The sequence below is a fragment of the Sciurus vulgaris genome (assembly GCF_902686455.1).
Source record: "Sciurus vulgaris genome assembly, chromosome: 1".
NCBI classification, from domain to species: Eukaryota; Metazoa; Chordata; class Mammalia; order Rodentia; family Sciuridae; genus Sciurus; species Sciurus vulgaris.
The window spans coordinates 41,108,846-41,128,197 of record NC_136461.1 but is presented as its reverse complement, the minus strand read 5'-3'; the positions used below and the strand labels follow the sequence as shown (position 1 = coordinate 41,128,197).

At 34.4% G+C, this 19,352-nt stretch overlaps 1 protein-coding gene across 3 annotated transcripts in view; it reads left to right on the top strand.

The window, feature by feature from the left end:
• Nucleotides 1-19,352, top strand: part of NRDC (nardilysin convertase) — a 93,653-nt gene that overhangs the window by 10,427 nt on the left and 63,874 nt on the right. The window contains exons 2-5 of one of the 3 annotated variants that reach the window (XM_079154215.1): nucleotides 14,797-15,115; nucleotides 17,569-17,702; nucleotides 18,670-18,739; nucleotides 18,895-18,976. In XM_079154215.1, coding sequence (XP_079010341.1) covers nucleotides 14,797-15,115; nucleotides 17,569-17,702; nucleotides 18,670-18,739; nucleotides 18,895-18,976 — 605 coding nt within the window. Of the gene's footprint in view, nucleotides 1-14,796; nucleotides 15,116-17,568; nucleotides 17,703-18,669; nucleotides 18,740-18,894; nucleotides 18,977-19,352 lie in introns of those variants that run through there. The other 2 variants (XM_079154217.1, XM_079154216.1) reach the window with 2 other exon arrangements.

Here is a 19,352-nt window from a genome sequence, read left to right as displayed (position 1 = left end):
GGTATACTTATTTGCATACTTACTGAATGGATGTTGTGAAAATACTTTTCTAATTGGTTGTAGTTTTGAAAATACTTAAAACATTAGAGCATGGAAGTTCTGTTTCCATTCTGATTCTTGATATTAGATTTTTTAAAAAAAATTATTGAGAATCTGTTGGAAATTCTATTTCTCTATCTTAAAAATCTTATTTGTATTTCTCTTACTACTAATAAAATTATACATTCTTTCATACTTCCTAGGCCTTAAGATTTCTCCTTTTATGACTCACCTGTTATTTTATTGGGTTCTTTCACAAATCTGTGTCATCCTTGGCAGGGGCCTTGCTAATCTCTACACCATTTCAATTTTAGTGTATGTGCTGCTGAAGTGAGCACAAGAATTTTTTATATTTTGTAACCAGGCATGGTGGTGCATCCCCATAATCCCAACTATTTGGGAACTCTGAGGCAGGAGGATAGCAAAGTTTGAAGCCAGCCTGGGCACCTTAGTGAAACCGAATCTCAAAGTTTATAAGGGGCTGGGATTGTGGGTCAGTGGTAGAGTACACCTGGATTTAGTGTCCAGTACAACAGTGGGTAAAAAACAATTTCTTAAGTATTCCATTCCTTTGTTGATTATAGGAATTACAAGTATATATTCTTTTAAGTCTGTAACATCTTTTCCATTTGCTTATCCAGTCTTAAAATTTAATTGGAGTTAGAATTTTTTTTTACTTACATTTTGTACTTTTTGCATCTTATTTTCTTCTAAAAGTGTTACAGTTTTGCTTTTTTATATGTAGGTGGGGACCCAGTTTTATTAATGTTTTTAAAACATGGACTATCAGTTCTCTAAGCATAAAATTAAAAAAATAGATATTATCCCTAGGATTTCCACGTTTTCTGTAAAAAATTCCAGATAATAAATAGTTTAGGGTTTCTCATTTGAGAGAGAATCGGGGATATTATCTAGATACTTATGTAACAAAACAAATTTCTGCTAATTTTAATGAAAATTTTTATGAAGTTCAAAATAAAGTACCTTTTTGTGAAAACGATGGAATTATTTTTACTGGGATGACCTTTTGTTTTATTGGGGTTCAGAGTTGGTGTTCCCTGTCATCAAAATAGATTGCAAATACTAGTCCATTAATGCTCATTTGTAATGAGATTTTTACATATTTCATCTTGGAAAGATCTTTCCATATAGACAGGCACTGCCAAATACTGACATCAGTCCTCGATAACATAACTTTGTTAAGTCCGTAAGGATAAATAACACTACTGGTTCAGTTATCACATAATAGATTCAAATATTTTCTGCAAGACAATAAATAAGCATAGGCTTTGAAACACCTCACTTTTCAGAGGCTTTCTAAATTTGTTGAACTAAGCCTTTTTTATACTCAGATATTTTTACCAACATCAGTGGTAATACTTACTAGCAGATTACACTTTAGACTGGGCTGGGGTTTTTTTTCCCCATTCCTTTTGAATATATTCTGTAGTTCTTCACATCATACACTATGTAATTCCTCACATTCTGAGGCAAATTCTTTTTTCACTTAAGCTTAGCAACTCTAAATAAATAATGGTATTGGTAACATCTGTTGATACATAAAGTGACAAAAATCTTAAAATCATTTGCTTTGCTTTTTTCATTCACTATTTATCTTGCAACTGATGTCCTTAAGTAGGAGTAATAGTTCTCACAGAAAGGTTTATAGTCTCAAGCAGTTATTCCCTGGATGAATTTATTTGCTCGTTTCAAGCATGATCTACCTCCCCATTGGTAAATAGCTTCCCTCTCTTAGCCTACACATATGAACCCTTAGAAACTGTGATTTCATTTTTATTTTTCTGAAGAAATTCTACAGAAATTTTAAATTTTCTAATTTTTCTGATTATTTCCTGTGATTTGGGAATATTATGAGTATAAGTGCGTTGTTACAATTTGTAGGGTATCAGCAGCAGTGCAAAGCAGTGAGAATGCCACATAAGGTCTCTGTCACAACTATTCAACTCTTCCATTGTAGCATAAAAGCAGCCATAAAGCATTCATGTAAATAAGTGTGGCTATGTTCCAATAAAACTTCATGAACGCTGAAATTTGAATTTCATTTGTCTCAAATTATTCTAAAAACAGTTTTTTCAAAAATGAAAAATGTGGGCTGAGGCTGTAGCTCAGTGGCGGTGCACTTGCCTAGCATGTGTGAGGCATTGGGTTCAATCCCTAGCACCACATTCAAAATAAATGAATAAAATAAAGGCAAATGTGTCCATCTACAACTGCAAAAAAAAAAAAAAAAAAGAAAGAAAAGAAAAATGTAATGGCGTATAATCCTAGCAATTGAATCCAAGGCAGAGGACTCACAAATTGCCTCAGCTACACAAAAACAAAAAAAAATTTAAAAAGTCTAAAAATAATTGTCAGTATGCTGACCATAAATCATGATTTGCCATCTTCTCTCTCTAGTATGCAACTGTCGATGTTAGGTTTTTCATATATGAAATGGATTGTTTTTCAGGGCCTTTTAAAATTTTTGGCAGTACTGAGTGTTGGATTCAATGATACTCTATCATTGAACTCTGTTCACAGCCCTTTTTTAAATTTTGAGAATCTTGCTAAATTGCCAGGCTGGCGTCAAACTTGGAATCCTTCTGCTTCAGTTTCCCATGTTACTGGAATTACAGGCCTGCATCAGTGCTCCTGACTGAGGGATCTTTATTATATTCCATTTTGTTGATTTCTTAAAATTAATTTTGCAGAAAGGGCATCTCAAAATATCATGTGAATGGATTAAAACTGATTTACTATATTCATAGGTGGTTATATCTAAATTTTATCATAAAATACCTGGTTAATAATAAGTTATTGATTTTAGCAACATTATGAACAAGTGAACTTGATTCCTAATTTTTGATAAAGTCAATATTCAGTATGTATAGTATCAAAAATACTGTTCATACTGAGACATATATTCTATTATTATATTTTGTTTCTTGAACAACTTTGTTTTCTCCAGAGTTAAATATTGCCTTATTTTAAGAAATAATTCTATTAAAGTATTCATATACTGTACATTCAGCCTAGCATTTAGAGTTGTGCACCCATTACCATAATCACCACAATCTTAGGACATTTTCATTACCTCAGTAAGAAACCCTGTGCTCCTTGGCTGTCAGGATTGTTGGTCCTTCTATCCCTATAGCCTAAGATGACCACTGATCTACTTTGTCTCCAGATTTATCTCTTCTGAACATTTCGTGTAAATGGAGTCAAATTCATGTGGTCTTTTGAGATTGGCTTTTTTCACTTAGCATGTTTCCAAGGTATGAATATGCCACATTTTATTTATGCATTCTTCAGTTGATGGACATTTTTGGCCATTATGAATAATGCTATAATGAACATTGGTGTAAAAGTATTTGTGTGGTTATGTTTTCACTTCTGTTGTGTGTATATATAGAATTGCTAGATCCTATGGTAATTCTTTTTAGCCATTGAGGACCTATCAAACCATTTTCCAAAGTGTCTGTCCCATTTTACATTCCCACTGGTAGAGTATGAAGGTTCAAATTTCTCTACATTCTCACCAACACTTATTATCTGTCTTATTTATTGTAATCCTCCTAGTGAGTGTGGAGTAGTATCTCCTTGTGGTTTTAATTTGCCTTTTCCTAGTGGATAATGGTGTTGACCATCTTTTCATGTGTTTATTAATCATCATCTTATATCGTATATATCTTCTTTGGGAAAATGTCTATTTAAATCCTTTGTCCATCTTTCATTTTTTATTGTATAGTAATAGTTTTTGGTATATTCTGGATACAATTAACAAATAAATGATCAGCAAAATTTTTCTCTTTCTGATTTGTCTTCTCACTGTCTTGCTCATATCCCTTGAAGGGCAAAGGTTTTTATTTTGATGATGTCTAGTTTTTCTTGTGTTGCTTGTGACCCAGGGGTGTTTAACCACTGAGGTATATCATCAGCTCTTTTTAATTTTTTATATTGAGGCAAGGTCCCACTTAGTTGCTTAGGGCCTCACTAAATTGCTGAAGCTGGCCTTGAACTTGTGATCCTCCTGCCTCAGCCCCCTCAGCTGCTGGGATTACAGATGGGTACCACCATGCCCAACACTGGTTGCTTGTGCTTTTGGTAAAAATGTCTTATTTTTGTTTAGTGTCTTTTGTGATCTAAAATTAATTCTGCTACAATTCTCTGCCAGAGCTTTTTTCTCTGTGATTACATCAGTCAGTGTGGAATGTATTTTCTTCAGTTCTAGGAAATTTTCTTGAAGAAAAATTTTTATTTAATTAGCAAATTATTCTCTTCTGTTTTCTTTCCCCACCCCCTAACTATATTTATAATCTATTTACATTTATATCTTTTAGTCATTTGAAATTATTATACAATATAGTGGATCACTGGCTCAACATGGAGGTGTTTTGCTATACTACTTATAATCTCTTTCCTTATAATCTCTTACTTCTGTCCACTAAAAGAGTAACATCTGATTAGTGAGAATGGTGGAATGAGCTAGAATGCTCAACCTATTATGTTCATTTCACTTCAGTTTAGTCCAGGCTACAGACAGCCAGTATTTTGACATGTTCTTGGCCAGTGCAATAAGCTAAGTGTAGGACAAGCTCTGCTTTTTGGTTGCTATAGTTTACTGTTTTAGTAGATAATTTCAATTCACAGAGTGTTTAACAAGCCCTTTTCGGGCTACTACTAAGCCATATTCTTCAACCCAGCTTTTATCAAAGATAACACTGACATTTTGATCTTTGTCTGTTTCTTATGTCTTTTATTTAATTCTAAAATCAAATGGGGAAAACAGGTACTTTTATTTTTTATCTCAGTAAAACATGTAAAATTTACCATTTTAACCATTAATAAATATATGTTTCATTGGCATTAAGTATATTTATACTGTTGTGCAACCATCAGCACCATCCATCTCTAGAACCTTTTCAATTTCCCAAACTGAAACTCTGCACCCTATAAATAATAACTCTAAGCTGGGCATGGTGGCATATATCTGTAGTCCCAGCTACTTGGGAGGCAGAGGCAGGAGGATTACTTGAGCCCAGGAGTTTGAGGTCAGCCTGGACAACATACACACCGTCTCTTAAACAAACAAACAAACAACACAATTCTCCATTTTTCCCTCCCCCTCTGACAGCTATCATTCTACTTTCTATGAAGTGGAATCATAAAATATTTGTCCTTTTTTTTTTGTCTTATTTCATAATATCTTCAAGGCTTATCCATGTAGCTTATGTCAGAATTTATTTCCTTTTATAGGATGAATAATCTATTGTGTGTATACATCACATTTTATTTCTTCACCTATCAATGGACATTTATTTCCCAATGTCTTTTGACTTGTGAATAATGCTATGAATGTTGATTTACGAATAACCTGTTTCAGTCCCTGCTTTAGATTCTTCTGGGTAGAATTGTTGGATCATATGGGAGATGTGCTATTTTTTTAGTTTCCCCAGTGTATTAATATTGCTGTGTTAACAATTCACTTCAAAACTTATAAGCTCAAAGCAAGGAATGACTGGCTTGTTTATGGGGCTTACTTTTGCTAGTCTTCATTTGGTGGGTCAGTTGGTATATGGTGACTAAGATGGCTTAAATTACATTTCTGAGGCCTTGGTGGGGACAGCTAAAAGATGGACCTCCTCTCTGCATGGTTTTTTATTCATAGTCTAACTTGAACTTTACATGGCAACTGAGTCTCAAGAGAGTGAAGGCAGAAGGTACAAAACATCTGAAGCCGTAGGCTCCACGTCTTAACATTAACTTTTACCACATACTGTAGGGCAAAACTTAAAAACAATAGCCCAAAATCAAGGTTTGGGGAGAATAAGCCTCCAAGTCATGCTGGGAAGATTGACCAGGTTACACTGGGAACCAGGTCCACAGGTGAGAAACCCTGAGAGGTAGGTTAAGGAAGGGCTGCCACTTGCAAAGTAACTTCTAGTGAGTCCTAAATTACTTTTTTTTTTTTTTTTTTTTTTTTTTTTTGCATTACTAGGTATTGAACCCTATGAAAGGCAAGTGCTCTATCACTGAGCTACATCCCCAGCCCTATTGAGTCCTAAATGGGTTGGCTTGATCTTTTCTCTTTTAACAATTATAGATGACAAGTGAATTTCTGAAGCTTACTTTGCTGAAATTATATTGTACCATTCAGTTTGTTGCCTCTTTTCCCCTCCTTCTTTCTCTCCATCCCATCTTTTCTTTTCTTCTTCCCCTGTCTTCTAATACAGATTTGATTTCATGCTTTGATGAGCAGAACAGTACTTAATACTTTTACTCCCTTCTTAAACTAGTACTATATGCTTTAAACTGCAAAGTTAGCTAAAGTTCCAAGCATGCTGTATAATAATTAATGATAGATTCCAGTCTTTATATTGTTAATTTCAGATCTAGATAGTGCTATATTTTTTAGGTTAAAACAGGGTGCTTAGTGGGGATGTCATCTCTCCCCATGTCTCAAGTATTTTTAGATTTAAATAGATAGGGTGTTTTTTTTTGTACTGGGGTTTGAACCCAGAGCCTCATGCATGCTAGGTAAGCACTCTACCATTAAGCTAAGTCCTCAGTCCTTAAATACATAAGGTTTTAACTGTGTTTTAAAATTTTAATAACCAAAAATGGCTTCCTCACAAAAGGTTGGTTTATTAAGAAAGAAATAAAAATGAGTGGGTGTTTTGTTAAAAAGGAAATAATGCCATATTCTTAATCTGGACATTGTTCAGGATCTTTTTTAGTTTGTTTTGTCAGTACAGGAGCAGTGGGAGAATGAATGAAATCAAATCAATGAAAACAGGTTGAATTAGCTAGAAGAGAGTTTTCTTAGAGAATTATTGATACTTTAGAACCCCCCATGTACATATTTATATGCATATGTATAAATACTTAATAATCAACATTGCTACAGTGAAAATTTTTGATATATCTTTGCTCAAGCTGTGAATACTTCCTTGAAAAACCTAGAAATGAAATTACTGGACTAGAAGTTATGTACAGTTTATGCTTTTTAAAAGTAAATAAGACCATGTTTCCCTATAAAAAATGCTATCCCACTTGTGATTTATCAGGAGTGTGTGGAGAATACTTTGACCCTTGTCAATATTGGATAGCAATAATTTTTATTTATGTAGTTTATCGAATTAAAAATGGCTTAATTTTATTATCTTGGGTTCCTGGTGAAATGTATTTTTTTTTCCAGAGTTTTTTGGGTGCATTGCAATTGTACGTAATAGTGATTTATTTTTACATATTCATACTTGTATATCTTTATAAACTTTTTTTATTAGGATTCTTTTTTGTTGTTCTTAATGATTGGAAGGAATACATATATGTTGTTAATCTTTTCTCCCAGTATGCAATTTGCTATTTGATTTTGTTTTATGTTTTGCTTCATAAAATTTTTCAGTTATGTATAGTAACCTTCCCCTTATCCATGGTTTTGCTTTCTAGTTAACTGAGGTACTAAACATTTAATGGAAAATTTTAGAAGTAAATAATCCCTAAATTTTTAAATTGTGTGTTCAGAGTAGTGTGATGAAATCACATACCTTCTTGCTCTGGGCTCTGGAGATGTTAAATCATCCTTTTGTCCAACATATCTACACTGCATACAGTAGTCTCCCCTTAATTGTTTAGTAACTGCCTTGGTTGTCAAATATATAGGATTGGTACTATATGCAGCTTTAGGCATAGGGGATCTTAGAATAGACCCCTTTAGATATGGGGGTAATAGTGCATAGTGAAATCTTTTCATTTTTTCCTCTTATATTTTCTGGATTTTGTATCTTGTTTAGTGCAAATTTTCTTTGCTCAAAATTACAACTGTCTTTTTTTCTCATAATTTTTATTTTTTGCGGTACTGGGGATTGAACCCAGGGCCTAGTGCTTGCGAGGCAAACACTCTACCAACTGAGCTATATCCTCAGCCCTTTCTCATATGATTTTAAAAACATTCTTCCTTTTAGCTCTGAATATATATCAAATATTTTTTTCTTTTAATTTATTTTTATTAATAAAAATAAAAACAAATGGGATACATGTTTCTGTTTGTACATGGAGTAACAGCATACCATTTGCATAATCATATATTTACATAGGGTAATGATGTTCGATTCATTCTGTTATTTTTTTCCTTCCTCCCCCACCCCTCCCACCCCTCTTTTCCCTCTATACAGTCCTTCCTTCCTCCATTATTGCCCCCCTCCCATCCCCCATTATGTGTCATCATCCACTTATCAGTGAGATCATTCACCTTTTGGATTTTTGAGATTGGCTTATCTCACTTAGCATGATATTCTTGTGTTTCATCCATTTGCCTGCAAATGCCATAATTTTGTTATTCTTTATAGCTGAGTAATATTCCATTATCACAGTTTCTTTATCCATTCATCAATTGAAGGACATCTAGGTTGGTTCCTCAGTCTGGCTATTGTGAATTGAGCAGCTATGAACAATGATGTGGCTGTATCTCTGTAGTATGCTGATTTTAAGTTCTTTGGGTATAGGCCGAGGAGTGGGATAGCTGGGTCAAATGGTGGTTCCATTCCAAGTTTTCTAAGGAATCTCCACACTGCTTTCCAGAGTCAAATATTTTTTATTACAAAAGATTGGGAAAGTAGACATTATAAATCATAAAAGTTCTTCTTTGTACCTTTGTTTTTATTCCTCTCCCCAGATATATATTATTGTTATGTTTGATTTGCATACTTATATTTCATTATACCTTTATGTGTTTAATGTGTATATGTATGTACACACAATTTTACTTTTTTTTTTTCTTTTTAATAAAACTAGGCCTTAGATTTCATCTGATTTCTATTTCATTTGGACGATACTAAGTACCTACCATATATCAGGCCCCTCAGGCATTAACATTCATTTGTTTATTCAGAAGGTATTTCTTCAATGTTTGGTATATGCTGGGTGATACAACAGCTTATAGTTATGAGGAAAAAGAAAAACTTTGCCCTCTGAGCTAATATTCTAATGGTTAATGGTGCAGACAGAAAAAAAAAAAAAAAAAAAAAAAAAGACAAGTAGTGACAAATGATGTGAAGAAGGTTATCAGGATAAAAGAAGGTAGAGATAGTGGTGCTATTTTAGATAGTGTTGTCAGGGAAAGCATTTCTAAAAACTATATTTCAGCAAAGACTTAGCCTGGCAAATGGTCGTATTTTTCATATCCCCTCACATGATCATTCCTCTGTGTTCACACATCTTGTATACCTTTATGTATCCATATTTCTTCATTTTGAAGAGACTGAGTGAGGAGGATCACTTAAGCTCAGGAGTTTGAGACCAGCCTGGGCAACATGGTAAGAACCCATTTCCAACAAGTAAACTTCTTTTATAAGGACACTAGTCAAACTGGATTAGGACCCCATCCTGAATGCCCTGTTTTAACTCTTCATGGCACTGGGAATTGAATCGAGTGGTGTTGTACCTAACTGAGCTACATACTCAGACCTTTTTTGAATTTTGAGACAGAGTCTTCTCTGAGTTGCTGAGGATCTTGCCAAGTTGCTGAGACCAGACTTGCACTTGAGATTTGCCTGCCTTATCCTTTCCAGTCACTGGGATTAAGGGCATGCACCACCACCCCTGACTCTTTAATCACCTCTTTAAAGGCCCTATCTCAATGAAGTCACATTCTGAGGTAGTGAGTTTCAGGGCTTTAGCATATGAATTACGGTGAAAAACAGTTCAACCCAAAGCAGGACAGATCTGCTTTGTACAGGTTTATGAGAGTAGATTTGAGGTACCTATGTATGTAGGATATAAATAGGGAGGTATGCCAGAGTATTGAGTTAAGAATGGAAATGGGGAGAGAGAATGGTAGACCAGACATGACAGCATGTATTAAGGAGGTATGGAGTTATGAGACGTTATTATATTTGAGATTTGTTTTGAGTAGAATGAAAAGGATTATTCTGAAAGTAGAGTGTCTTTAGATTTTTTTTTTTAACTGTTAGTTTTTTTATGCACCTTACAAAGACTAACCAGAGTTCTCTGACATTTTTTCTCCCAACCCATCTTGATATCTGATAGGGATAAATGGAATTACTTCAAACTGTGCTGTGGTTTGGATGTGGTTTGTCCCAAAGATTGTGGTGCTAGAAACTGGTCCCCAGTGTAATGGTATTGAAAGGTGATAAAACTTACAAGACATGGGGCCTATTGGAAGATTGTTGGGTCATAACCACTGTCATGAAGGGGTTAATGCTAATTTTGCAGAGTGGGTTCCTTCTCTCCAGAGTGAGTTATGAGAGTGAACCCAGCTGGGAATAGTTAGTTCAGGAGCCTGAGATAGGAAAATAGCAAGTTTGTAACCAGCGTGGAGAACTTAGACTCTGTCTCAAAAAATAAAAAGGCCTGGGGTAGAGTGTCCTTGGGTTCAATCGTCAGTACTGGGGGGGTGGGGAGAAAAAATGAATTTTTGCTTTCTTGCATCCTCTCGCTTTGTGTCCTCTCACTCACTCTTGTCCTATAATACCATCTGCCACATTGTGACATTTGGAAGACTCTACTAGATGCTAGAGCTCTCTTGGATTACGGGACTATCAGCTAAATGACCGCTTTTTTCTTTACAAAGTAGCCAGTCTCAGGTGTTTTGTAATAGCAACACAAAATGAACCAAGACTTTGCTCTTTTTTCTACATCTCATTTTTGGGTTGGGGATATAGCTCAGTGGTAGAGTGCTTTCCTAGCATGCAAGAGCACCTTGGTTCAATCTCCAATACCTCAGGGTGAAAATCTGGATACACTTCACATTCTTAGAAAACAGCTCTTTGTTTTACCTTCATATGTATTTAATATGGACTTGTATGTACAAAATTTTTTATTTTTATAAAACTAGGTATTAGATGTTTTTCATTTGGTATTGGAGCTTAAACCCAGGGATGCTTTACAGCTGAGCTGCATCTCCAACCCTTTTTATTGATTTTTAAATTTTAGATAGGATCTTGCTAAGTTGTCAAAATAGGCCCAGAACTCTTGAACTTGTGATTCTCTTGCCTCAACCTCCAGAGTTGCTGAGTTTATAGGCATGCACACTAGGCTTGGCTAGGCATTAGATTTTTATCTGATATTTTGTTTCATTTAGTAGATATTAGGTACCCACCATGTATCACTCCTTCAGACATTAACATTCTTTTGTTTATTCAAGAAATACTTCTTAAATGTTCTCTGTATGATTAGTGATATATACTGCATAGTTCTGAGGAAAAAAAGTTTTGCCCTCTTACCTAATATTCTAATGGTGAAGACAGAAAATTTAAAAAAAAGTCAAGTAGTGACAATTAATTTGTCCTACTGGTATTTGGTTGTATAGGGGAAGAAAACAGTCTTTTTCTTCAACCCTCCTGAATTCTTAGTTGGAACAGACCTGGTAATGACAGATTAATAAGAGAAAAATAAGTTTATCAACATGTATATATTTCATATATACATATATTAATACATGTATTTCATATATACACATAAGGTACTCAGATAGTGAATAATTTTCAGAGAGTTGACTTTGAGTTCTGTCTTATATAGCATCTTCAAAGAGTAGTAAAATTTGAGAAAGGGACAAGACAAAGGAAAAGCTCTTTGTCTCTAGGGGCAGCAACTTGTGGAAAGGCAAATAGCAAAGACTAGTTAAGTTTGTTAATGTAGAATCATCTAATGCCATCTCTAGACCAATAATCTTTTGTCTTTGTGAATTTATGACTGCCTTTTGGATGAATTGAGGGAGGGCAGAGAGCTTTCCTATATCTTCTGCTTTTTACTAGTCTTCAGTTCAGCAATCCTCATGCCACAAAGGCATATTTCAGGGTAGCACATCCTTTTCTTCCACAGATGATTATTTGACATAGAGGAACATGGCCTGTCTGGCCACGTTATTACTAAAGTACTTTATCATTTAAGAGAGTTTTAAGATTGATAATGTTAAAACCTGCAGCTTCTATGTAAATGTATAATAATTCCAAAATGAATACCCTGACACCTGAGAACTAGGATCTACTTCTATCATCCTATTTCTCTTTCTCCTTCCATTGTTGACCTTCTACCCCCACAACTATTGTGAACTTTGTGTTCCTTATTCCTTTGCTTAAAGAAATGTTGTGTCACATGTAAGTGTGTACCTAAACAATATACTGTTTACTTGTTTTTTTGGCTGTTCATGAATGGTATTCATGTGGCATGTTTTTGTGATTTGCTTTTTTTGCTCATTAATTAACCAATTTTGTAGTGACCAAATTATGTATTTCCTGGTTTTACATTATCCCACTGTGTGTAAAAAATTCCTTTGTGCAAATTTACCACAGCTTTTCAATTCTATAGTTAGGCATTTGGATTGTTTCCAGTTTTTAAAATAATTGAGCTCATCATCCAGAAACTCTCCTATCTCCATGTTCTTTTTATTTTTTGATATGGAGTTAAGGCTTTCTCCAGGCTTTTTTGGGTAAAAACCAATATATTATGTATTTAGGTCTGTTTTCTCCATTAATCTAATGAAATTTGAATATTCTAATTTCTAAAAATTGGTGATTTGCTAACAATGTCCCTTTTTCCTAAATCTCATGATTTCTCCCCACTACCCCTAGTACCAGGTATTGAACCCATGGTTGCTTAATCACTGAGCCACATCCCCAGCCCTTTTTTTCTTTCATTTTGAGACAGGATCTTTCTGAGTTACCTAGGGCCTCACTGAGTTGCTGAGGCTGACTTTGAACTTTGATCCTCCTGCCTCAACAGGAGTATGCTGCTATACCTGGCTAAGTCTCATGATTTTATTCCCAAACAAAAAGAAAACAAAAAATAAACACAAAATTTTTTTTGTCATTTAAGTATGTGTGTGTGTGTGTGTGTGTGTGTGTGTGTGTGTGTGTGTGTGTGTGTGTGTTCGTTTCTGGGGTTTGAATCCAAAACTTTGCACATGGTAGGTAAATGCTGTACTACTGAGCTACATCCCTAGCCATTTTTTGTTTTTAGACAGTCTTGCCAAGTTGACCAAGCTGGCATCTAACTTGTAATCTTCCTTTTTAAACCTCCCAAGTTGCTGGAATTGGAGGTGTGTACCACCATGCCTGGTTAAATGCAATTTTTTTTTACATGGATGGGAGATAAATCCATGTGTTCAGTCTTTCATCTTGAGCCATAGACCTCCTTCTATGTCTTTGCATGTTATTCTTCCCAGTTTCTGTTTGATTCTTTTCTTCTTGAAGGTGTACTTAGGTACTTAGTGTACCTTGTTTCAGAGGCCTTCCTGACTGCTTTATTCTTTCTAAAACATTCTGTTTATCTCTGTCAATCTGCATTGTACTGTTTTGATTGTCTCATTACTGATCAGTGAGTATCTGAAGTGAGTACTGTAGTATTGTAGTTTTTCTTCTTCTGTGGATTGAAGAAAGGGCCTCAAACATGCTAGGAAAGCACTCTACTACTGAGCCACATTCCCAGCCTGTTTTTATTCTTTTTATTCAATATATAAAGATGGGGAAGCAGTCTCTACTAGGCACCTAGTCATCAAACTGCCACAACAGTTTTATTAAATAATAATAATCATCCTGCAGGTCTAGCAGTCAATGGGATTTAATTTTCTTAGGGATGTAACCATTTCTTAAGTCCATAAAAGCAGCTTTGGTAACTGGTATTATGTAGAAATGTAAGTCAACAGAGGTTAAATTTTTGTGATTTTGATTACAAAAATATTTTGCTTAATTAAGTTGGCATGATATGTATACTCAGGGATGTTTCTCTTAGGCTAAGTCCTCTAGTAAGATAGAATGTCTCCTTCTAAACTAAAAAATAGTTTAGGCTGAATTGTGCATATGTTGTGTGTGTTCAACTTTTAAAATGTGTTTTTTGAATATGTAAATATGTTTATATAGTTCAGCTCAAAGTGAAGTGTGTCCCTTCTTTTCCCTCCAACTATTTATAAACTGATAAGCTTTTGAAGTTTTCTCCCCATGTCAACCAATTTGGTTTATAGTTGCAAGAGTTATAGTTGCAAGATTGGTTATAGTTGCAAGAGATTCATTATAAGACCTCCAACGGATGCTTGAAGCCGCAAATAGAACTGAATCTTATGTATATTATACATACATATGCACACAAATTTAATGTTTTTCATCTTAACTCTTCCCTAGTCACTTACTATACATTGTGGCCATAACTTGCAGTTTGATATGTGACAGCAAAAGTTGTATGAACTTATTTTTCCTTCTTCACAATTTCATAAATAGATTTGTTTTTACTGTAGGTCTTAGCAACCTCAGCATAAAAAAATTTTTTTTCTTATTGAGTTGAGAACTTCCACCTTCTCACTCGAAGCACTTTGTGACTTTTCTTGTCTTATTTGAATTACTAGCATCATCACTCTTGTGTTTTGGGGGCCACTGAGTAAATTAATGGTAACTTAAACATAAGCACTATGATGCTGCAGTAGTCTTATCTGTTAAGCAAGACAGTCACTAAGTGACAAATGGGTGGGTGGTGTATACACAAAGGAGTAATCACATCTTGGTCTTGACAGAGCAGGATGGTGTGATATTTCAGAACAACGTGCCTTTAAAAATGTATGAATTAGTATTTTTAGATCATGGTTGACTGGGTAAATCAAATTGCAGAATGTTGGGAATGGGCACTCACATTGTTCATCGTGTGTGTGTGTGTTCGGAATTTTTTTTCCTTAAATTTCACTAAGCTGATTGCATGTGTTGAGCTTATGAATGAATGGCTGAATCAAAATATTTTATGATTTTTTTTCAGATACATCAAATTACGGAATGGCTTGCAGGCACTTTTGATTTCAGATCTAAGTAATATGGAAGGCAAAACAGGAAATGCAACAGATGATGAAGAGGAGGAGGAGGAGGGAGGAGAAGAAGACGATGAAGAAGAAGAAGATGATGATGATGATGATGAAGATTCTGGGGCTGAGATAGAAGATGATGATGAAGAGGGTTTTGATGATGAAGGTGAATTCGATGATGATGAGCATGACGAAGATGATCTTGACACTGAGGATAATGAATTGGAAGAATTGGAAGAGAGGGCAGAATCTAGGAAGAAAACCACTGAAAAACAGGTGTGAGTCATGTCTATTATTTTGTCCTTTTCAAATTTGGTAATTCTTTGGGATGACTTCTAAACTCATGCTTAATTTCTTACTGCTAAAAAGGAAGTAAATATTTATTTTTTGAACTTCCGTAAAAGTCTATTCTGTATTCTGTATAAGGATTATATTTTGAAAACAGTTTGCTCTGATTATAAAAGTAATGCTTTTTATAGAAACTAATGGAATGTAAAGAAAACAAAACAAAAAAATTATTAGTAACTTTTCAGAGGTGATCAGTGATAATATTTGAATTTATGTGTATTTGTGTACCTTATGTTTTTAAAAACAAATGCCAGGAGGTGAGGACCTGCATAATTCTTAACTTGGGATAAAGGAATAAGAAAGTATATTCTTGGAGAGATTAGAAAAAGAAGAAGAATGAGGCTAGTGTTGTAGAATCTTCCTTTGGGACATATGGATAACTTCTGTCTAGATAATTGAATTTGACTTAGCTCTTTTTATGGAAAGCAAATGTTGGGGCAAATAAGTATATTGGAACAGTTTAATAGTAAGTCAGGGAGTTGAACTTAGTTTAATATATAATAGCAATCAATGAATAGGTAATAGGCCTTGACAGTGAATTTTCCTCACAATAATTTTTGAAGAGTGCTTCAATTTTACAGTAGGGAGTTCCCATGTTAGCAGATATTTTGGAGGCATTACAGTGGAATTGACCAGCAAATGTTTATTAAATTTAGTTTCTTGAATATTGATAACACATCCAATATGGTATTATCTACATTTGCAGGATTTACCATCAAATTATTAAACTAAAATTTAGGTGTCACATGAGTACTTAAAAATCTTTAAGGGTCTTCAGTGATAAGTTTTGTTGGTTTGTTTCTTTGTTTGTTTGTTTTGAGATGGGATCTTGCTATATTGCCCAGGATGATCTCCAACTCCTGAGCTCAGGTGATCCTACTCCCTCAGCTTCCCAAGTAGCTGGGAGTACAGGTGGATACCACTGCACCTGGTTTCAATGATGTTTTTAAATGCATTGTTTGATAGTTACTCTTCCTGGAAAATATTACTTTTTTTAAAGAAAGATTGTACCAGTTCTTTCAACCAAGTTGTTCAGGCTATTGAGTCATGATTTTAAGAAGCTTTTGCCCTTTACTACTTAAATGTTGAATTTTTTTGTGTGTAGCATGATAGGCCAAGTGGTGTTAGCTTGGAAAGCTTTAGAGGTGAAACTCAAAACACTGGAAAAATGTGTGTGTGTATGTGTGTGTGTGTGGTAATCTATACTAAAGTGGTATAGTATCTGTACTAAAGTATAGTATACTGGTAACCTATACTAAAGTATAAACAAACTAGGAATTAATAAATTCACTTTTAAAATAGCACTCATAATTCCAAATATAGCAATAATAGAAAGGGAGAAAAGTAAGAAAAGTTATAGAACAGTAAGAAAAGTTACCAAATAGAAAGTACACTGATAGTCAGGAAACCTGTGTTACAATTCTAGCTCTGTCTCTGTCTTTCTGGACGATCTTAGGCCTCCCTACCCTTTTTTCCCCTCCCTTCCTCCCAGTACTAGGGATTGATCCTAGGGCTGCTGTACCCCTGAACTACATTCGCAGCCCTTTTTATTTTGTTTTGAGATAAGATCTTGCTAAGTTACTCGGGCTGGCCTTGAACTTGGATCCTCTTACCTCAGCATCCTGAATAGCTGGCATTGCAGGCATGCACCAAAATACCTACCTATGATCTTAGGCCTCTTTATTTTCTGTTTTTATTTCTGAAACAAGATTACATATTTCTTGTATATACATTTCCTTCTTTATCTGTCCTTCTGTTATTTCTTTCTGTCTATAAGGAGCTTTTCCCATGCTTTAGACTTCTTTATATTTTCTCTTAATTAATAATTGTAGTTTAAATAGATCAAATCCTCTAGATTCAGAAGTAATGGGTACCCTAGTGAAAGGAAAGATTCCGTGGTTATAACAATGGAAAATGATTTATGTTTGTTAAATGAATAACAAATTGTCTAAATTTGTTTAGAAGAACAAAGTAAAATTGTCTAGAAGAACAAACTAAAGTAGTTAGGTAAGAGGTGGCTTATGAATGGTACAGGTTTTGAAGTATTTTATAATTTATTATTTGAGAAGTATGAACCTTGTTTAAGGTAAATGTGAGAATTAATTAATAAAGGAAATGGGAAGAAAAAAATCTGATAGCTTTTTTTTGGGAATCTTTACCTAATTAAGAAGTTTCTGAAGCATCTGTTTTACTCCCTTCATTTTCTTCCTCCCCCCAAAATTGTTTTGATCTGAAAAGTTTAATAAATTAGCAAGATTGAAATTTAAGTATGATATACACTGAATTATGATTTGTTCAGAGCTTTCTTAATTCTCAAGTATGCATTTCTCAAGTATGAATTTCTTGGGTAGAAAATTCTCAAGTATGAATTTCTTTTCTAGCAATCGCAGAGCCTGTTTTTGCTGTGGTCAAAGCTGACTGATAAACTGTGGTTTAAGTCAACTTATTCAAAAATGTCTTCAACCCTGCTGGTCGAGACAAGAAATCTTTATGGGGTAGTTGGAGCTGAAAGCAGGTTAGGCATCAATTAAACATCACAGAACAGGTTAGACTGTGGTTGGAAGAAGTGGATATTTCCCCATGTTTTGACTGAGTTTATGTGCCTGAGTCTTCAAAATGGGATTTATAGTATCAAGTGAGGCTGTTTGGTTCTTCTTTAAACATACTTTTGTTTTCTCACACATGGTTGGATTGTATGCCAAGTACATGCTACTTTTTTTTTTTTTTTTTTTTTTTGGTGGTGGTGCTGGGAATTTAACCCAGGGGCATGTACTCCACCACTGAGCTAAATCCCTAGCCCCAATTTTTAAAAAGTTATTTTCCAAAAATGGTAACCATTTATCAAAACCCTGTTTCATCAAATGGATTAGCTCTGTAAAATTGACATGAAATTTGAGAAATATTTACCTTCCTATCTTCAATTATTCAAATTTACTTTCTCTTTCCTTTTTTGGTGTCTTTTTAACTTACAGTGATATAATGATTTGCCCCAATCATTTTAACTTCAGAGTTTGGTGTACCTCTTGGCCATCTATTTTGTTAAAAGCTTGATTTTTCCCAAGGTACTGGGAGAATGTATATTAATAAGTAATATATGCTATATATGTTTAGTAAGAAGTGAAGAACTAAAAAGCCTCTTTAAAGTCTATTTGTTATTTTTTAATAGCTAAATATTTTATCTTTAACCATTTACTTACTGTTTTTGTTCAGTGATTTGCTAAAACATTGTTTTATCTCCCTATTTTAATAAAATCAAAACTTTCTGAGTAACATTGAGAGATTTCACATCTAGTAACAGAGCCTTCAATTGTTTGATCTTTAATCAACCTAAATATGTTATTTCTGCAGATTTCCCAAATCTAATAATTCAAGGAACAAACTTGGTTCAGAATTCTGAAATGCTGACATGAAATAATATTTGGGTGGGCTGGCCAGTCCCTCTTCCTTTTGTTTCTGTCTGTTTCTGCTTTTTTTCCCTCTAGGTCTGCACCTGTTCAGCATTTGGCAGGATGGCAAGTGGAGGAGCAGCAGGGTGAAACTGACACAGTTCTGGTGAGTTTCACTTTGCTGCTCCTCCTGATTCTCAGGGAAAGAATTTTGTTAGTTTGTATTGGAAAACTTCCATCTCCAAATGAATCCTTACAATGCGATGCTGATATTACTCTTAGAATTGACTCAGCTATTTTTATGTGTTCTACTTACTCCAGTCTGCAGCGGCTCTTTGTGTTGGAGTTGGGAGTTTTGCTGATCCAGACGACCTGCCCGGGCTGGCACACTTTTTGGAGCACAGTAAGATCTTGTAAAATATCATTCCCGGGTTTTTTTTTCCCCTCCAAATTTGTATGCATTGATTTCAAAGATAAGTAATTGGTTTGATAGATGTATGATATATTTAATCAGAAAAAGAGCTAAGAAATCTTTGATTTATGAATATGAATATCATAGGGGGTGACTTTTAATCTCCTTTAGTGTACTTATATTGATGATTAAAATGAAACATTTTAAAATACAGGCATTGTTTTTCAAGTATGATAAAGCCAACAAATTTAAATGATTGCCATTCTCTAGGAATTGACTAGCCCCGGTTGGGGAAGACTATTTGAGTGTTTATAGATGTTAGAACATAAGAAATACAGAAAATAAAAAGACATAATATAAAAACAAA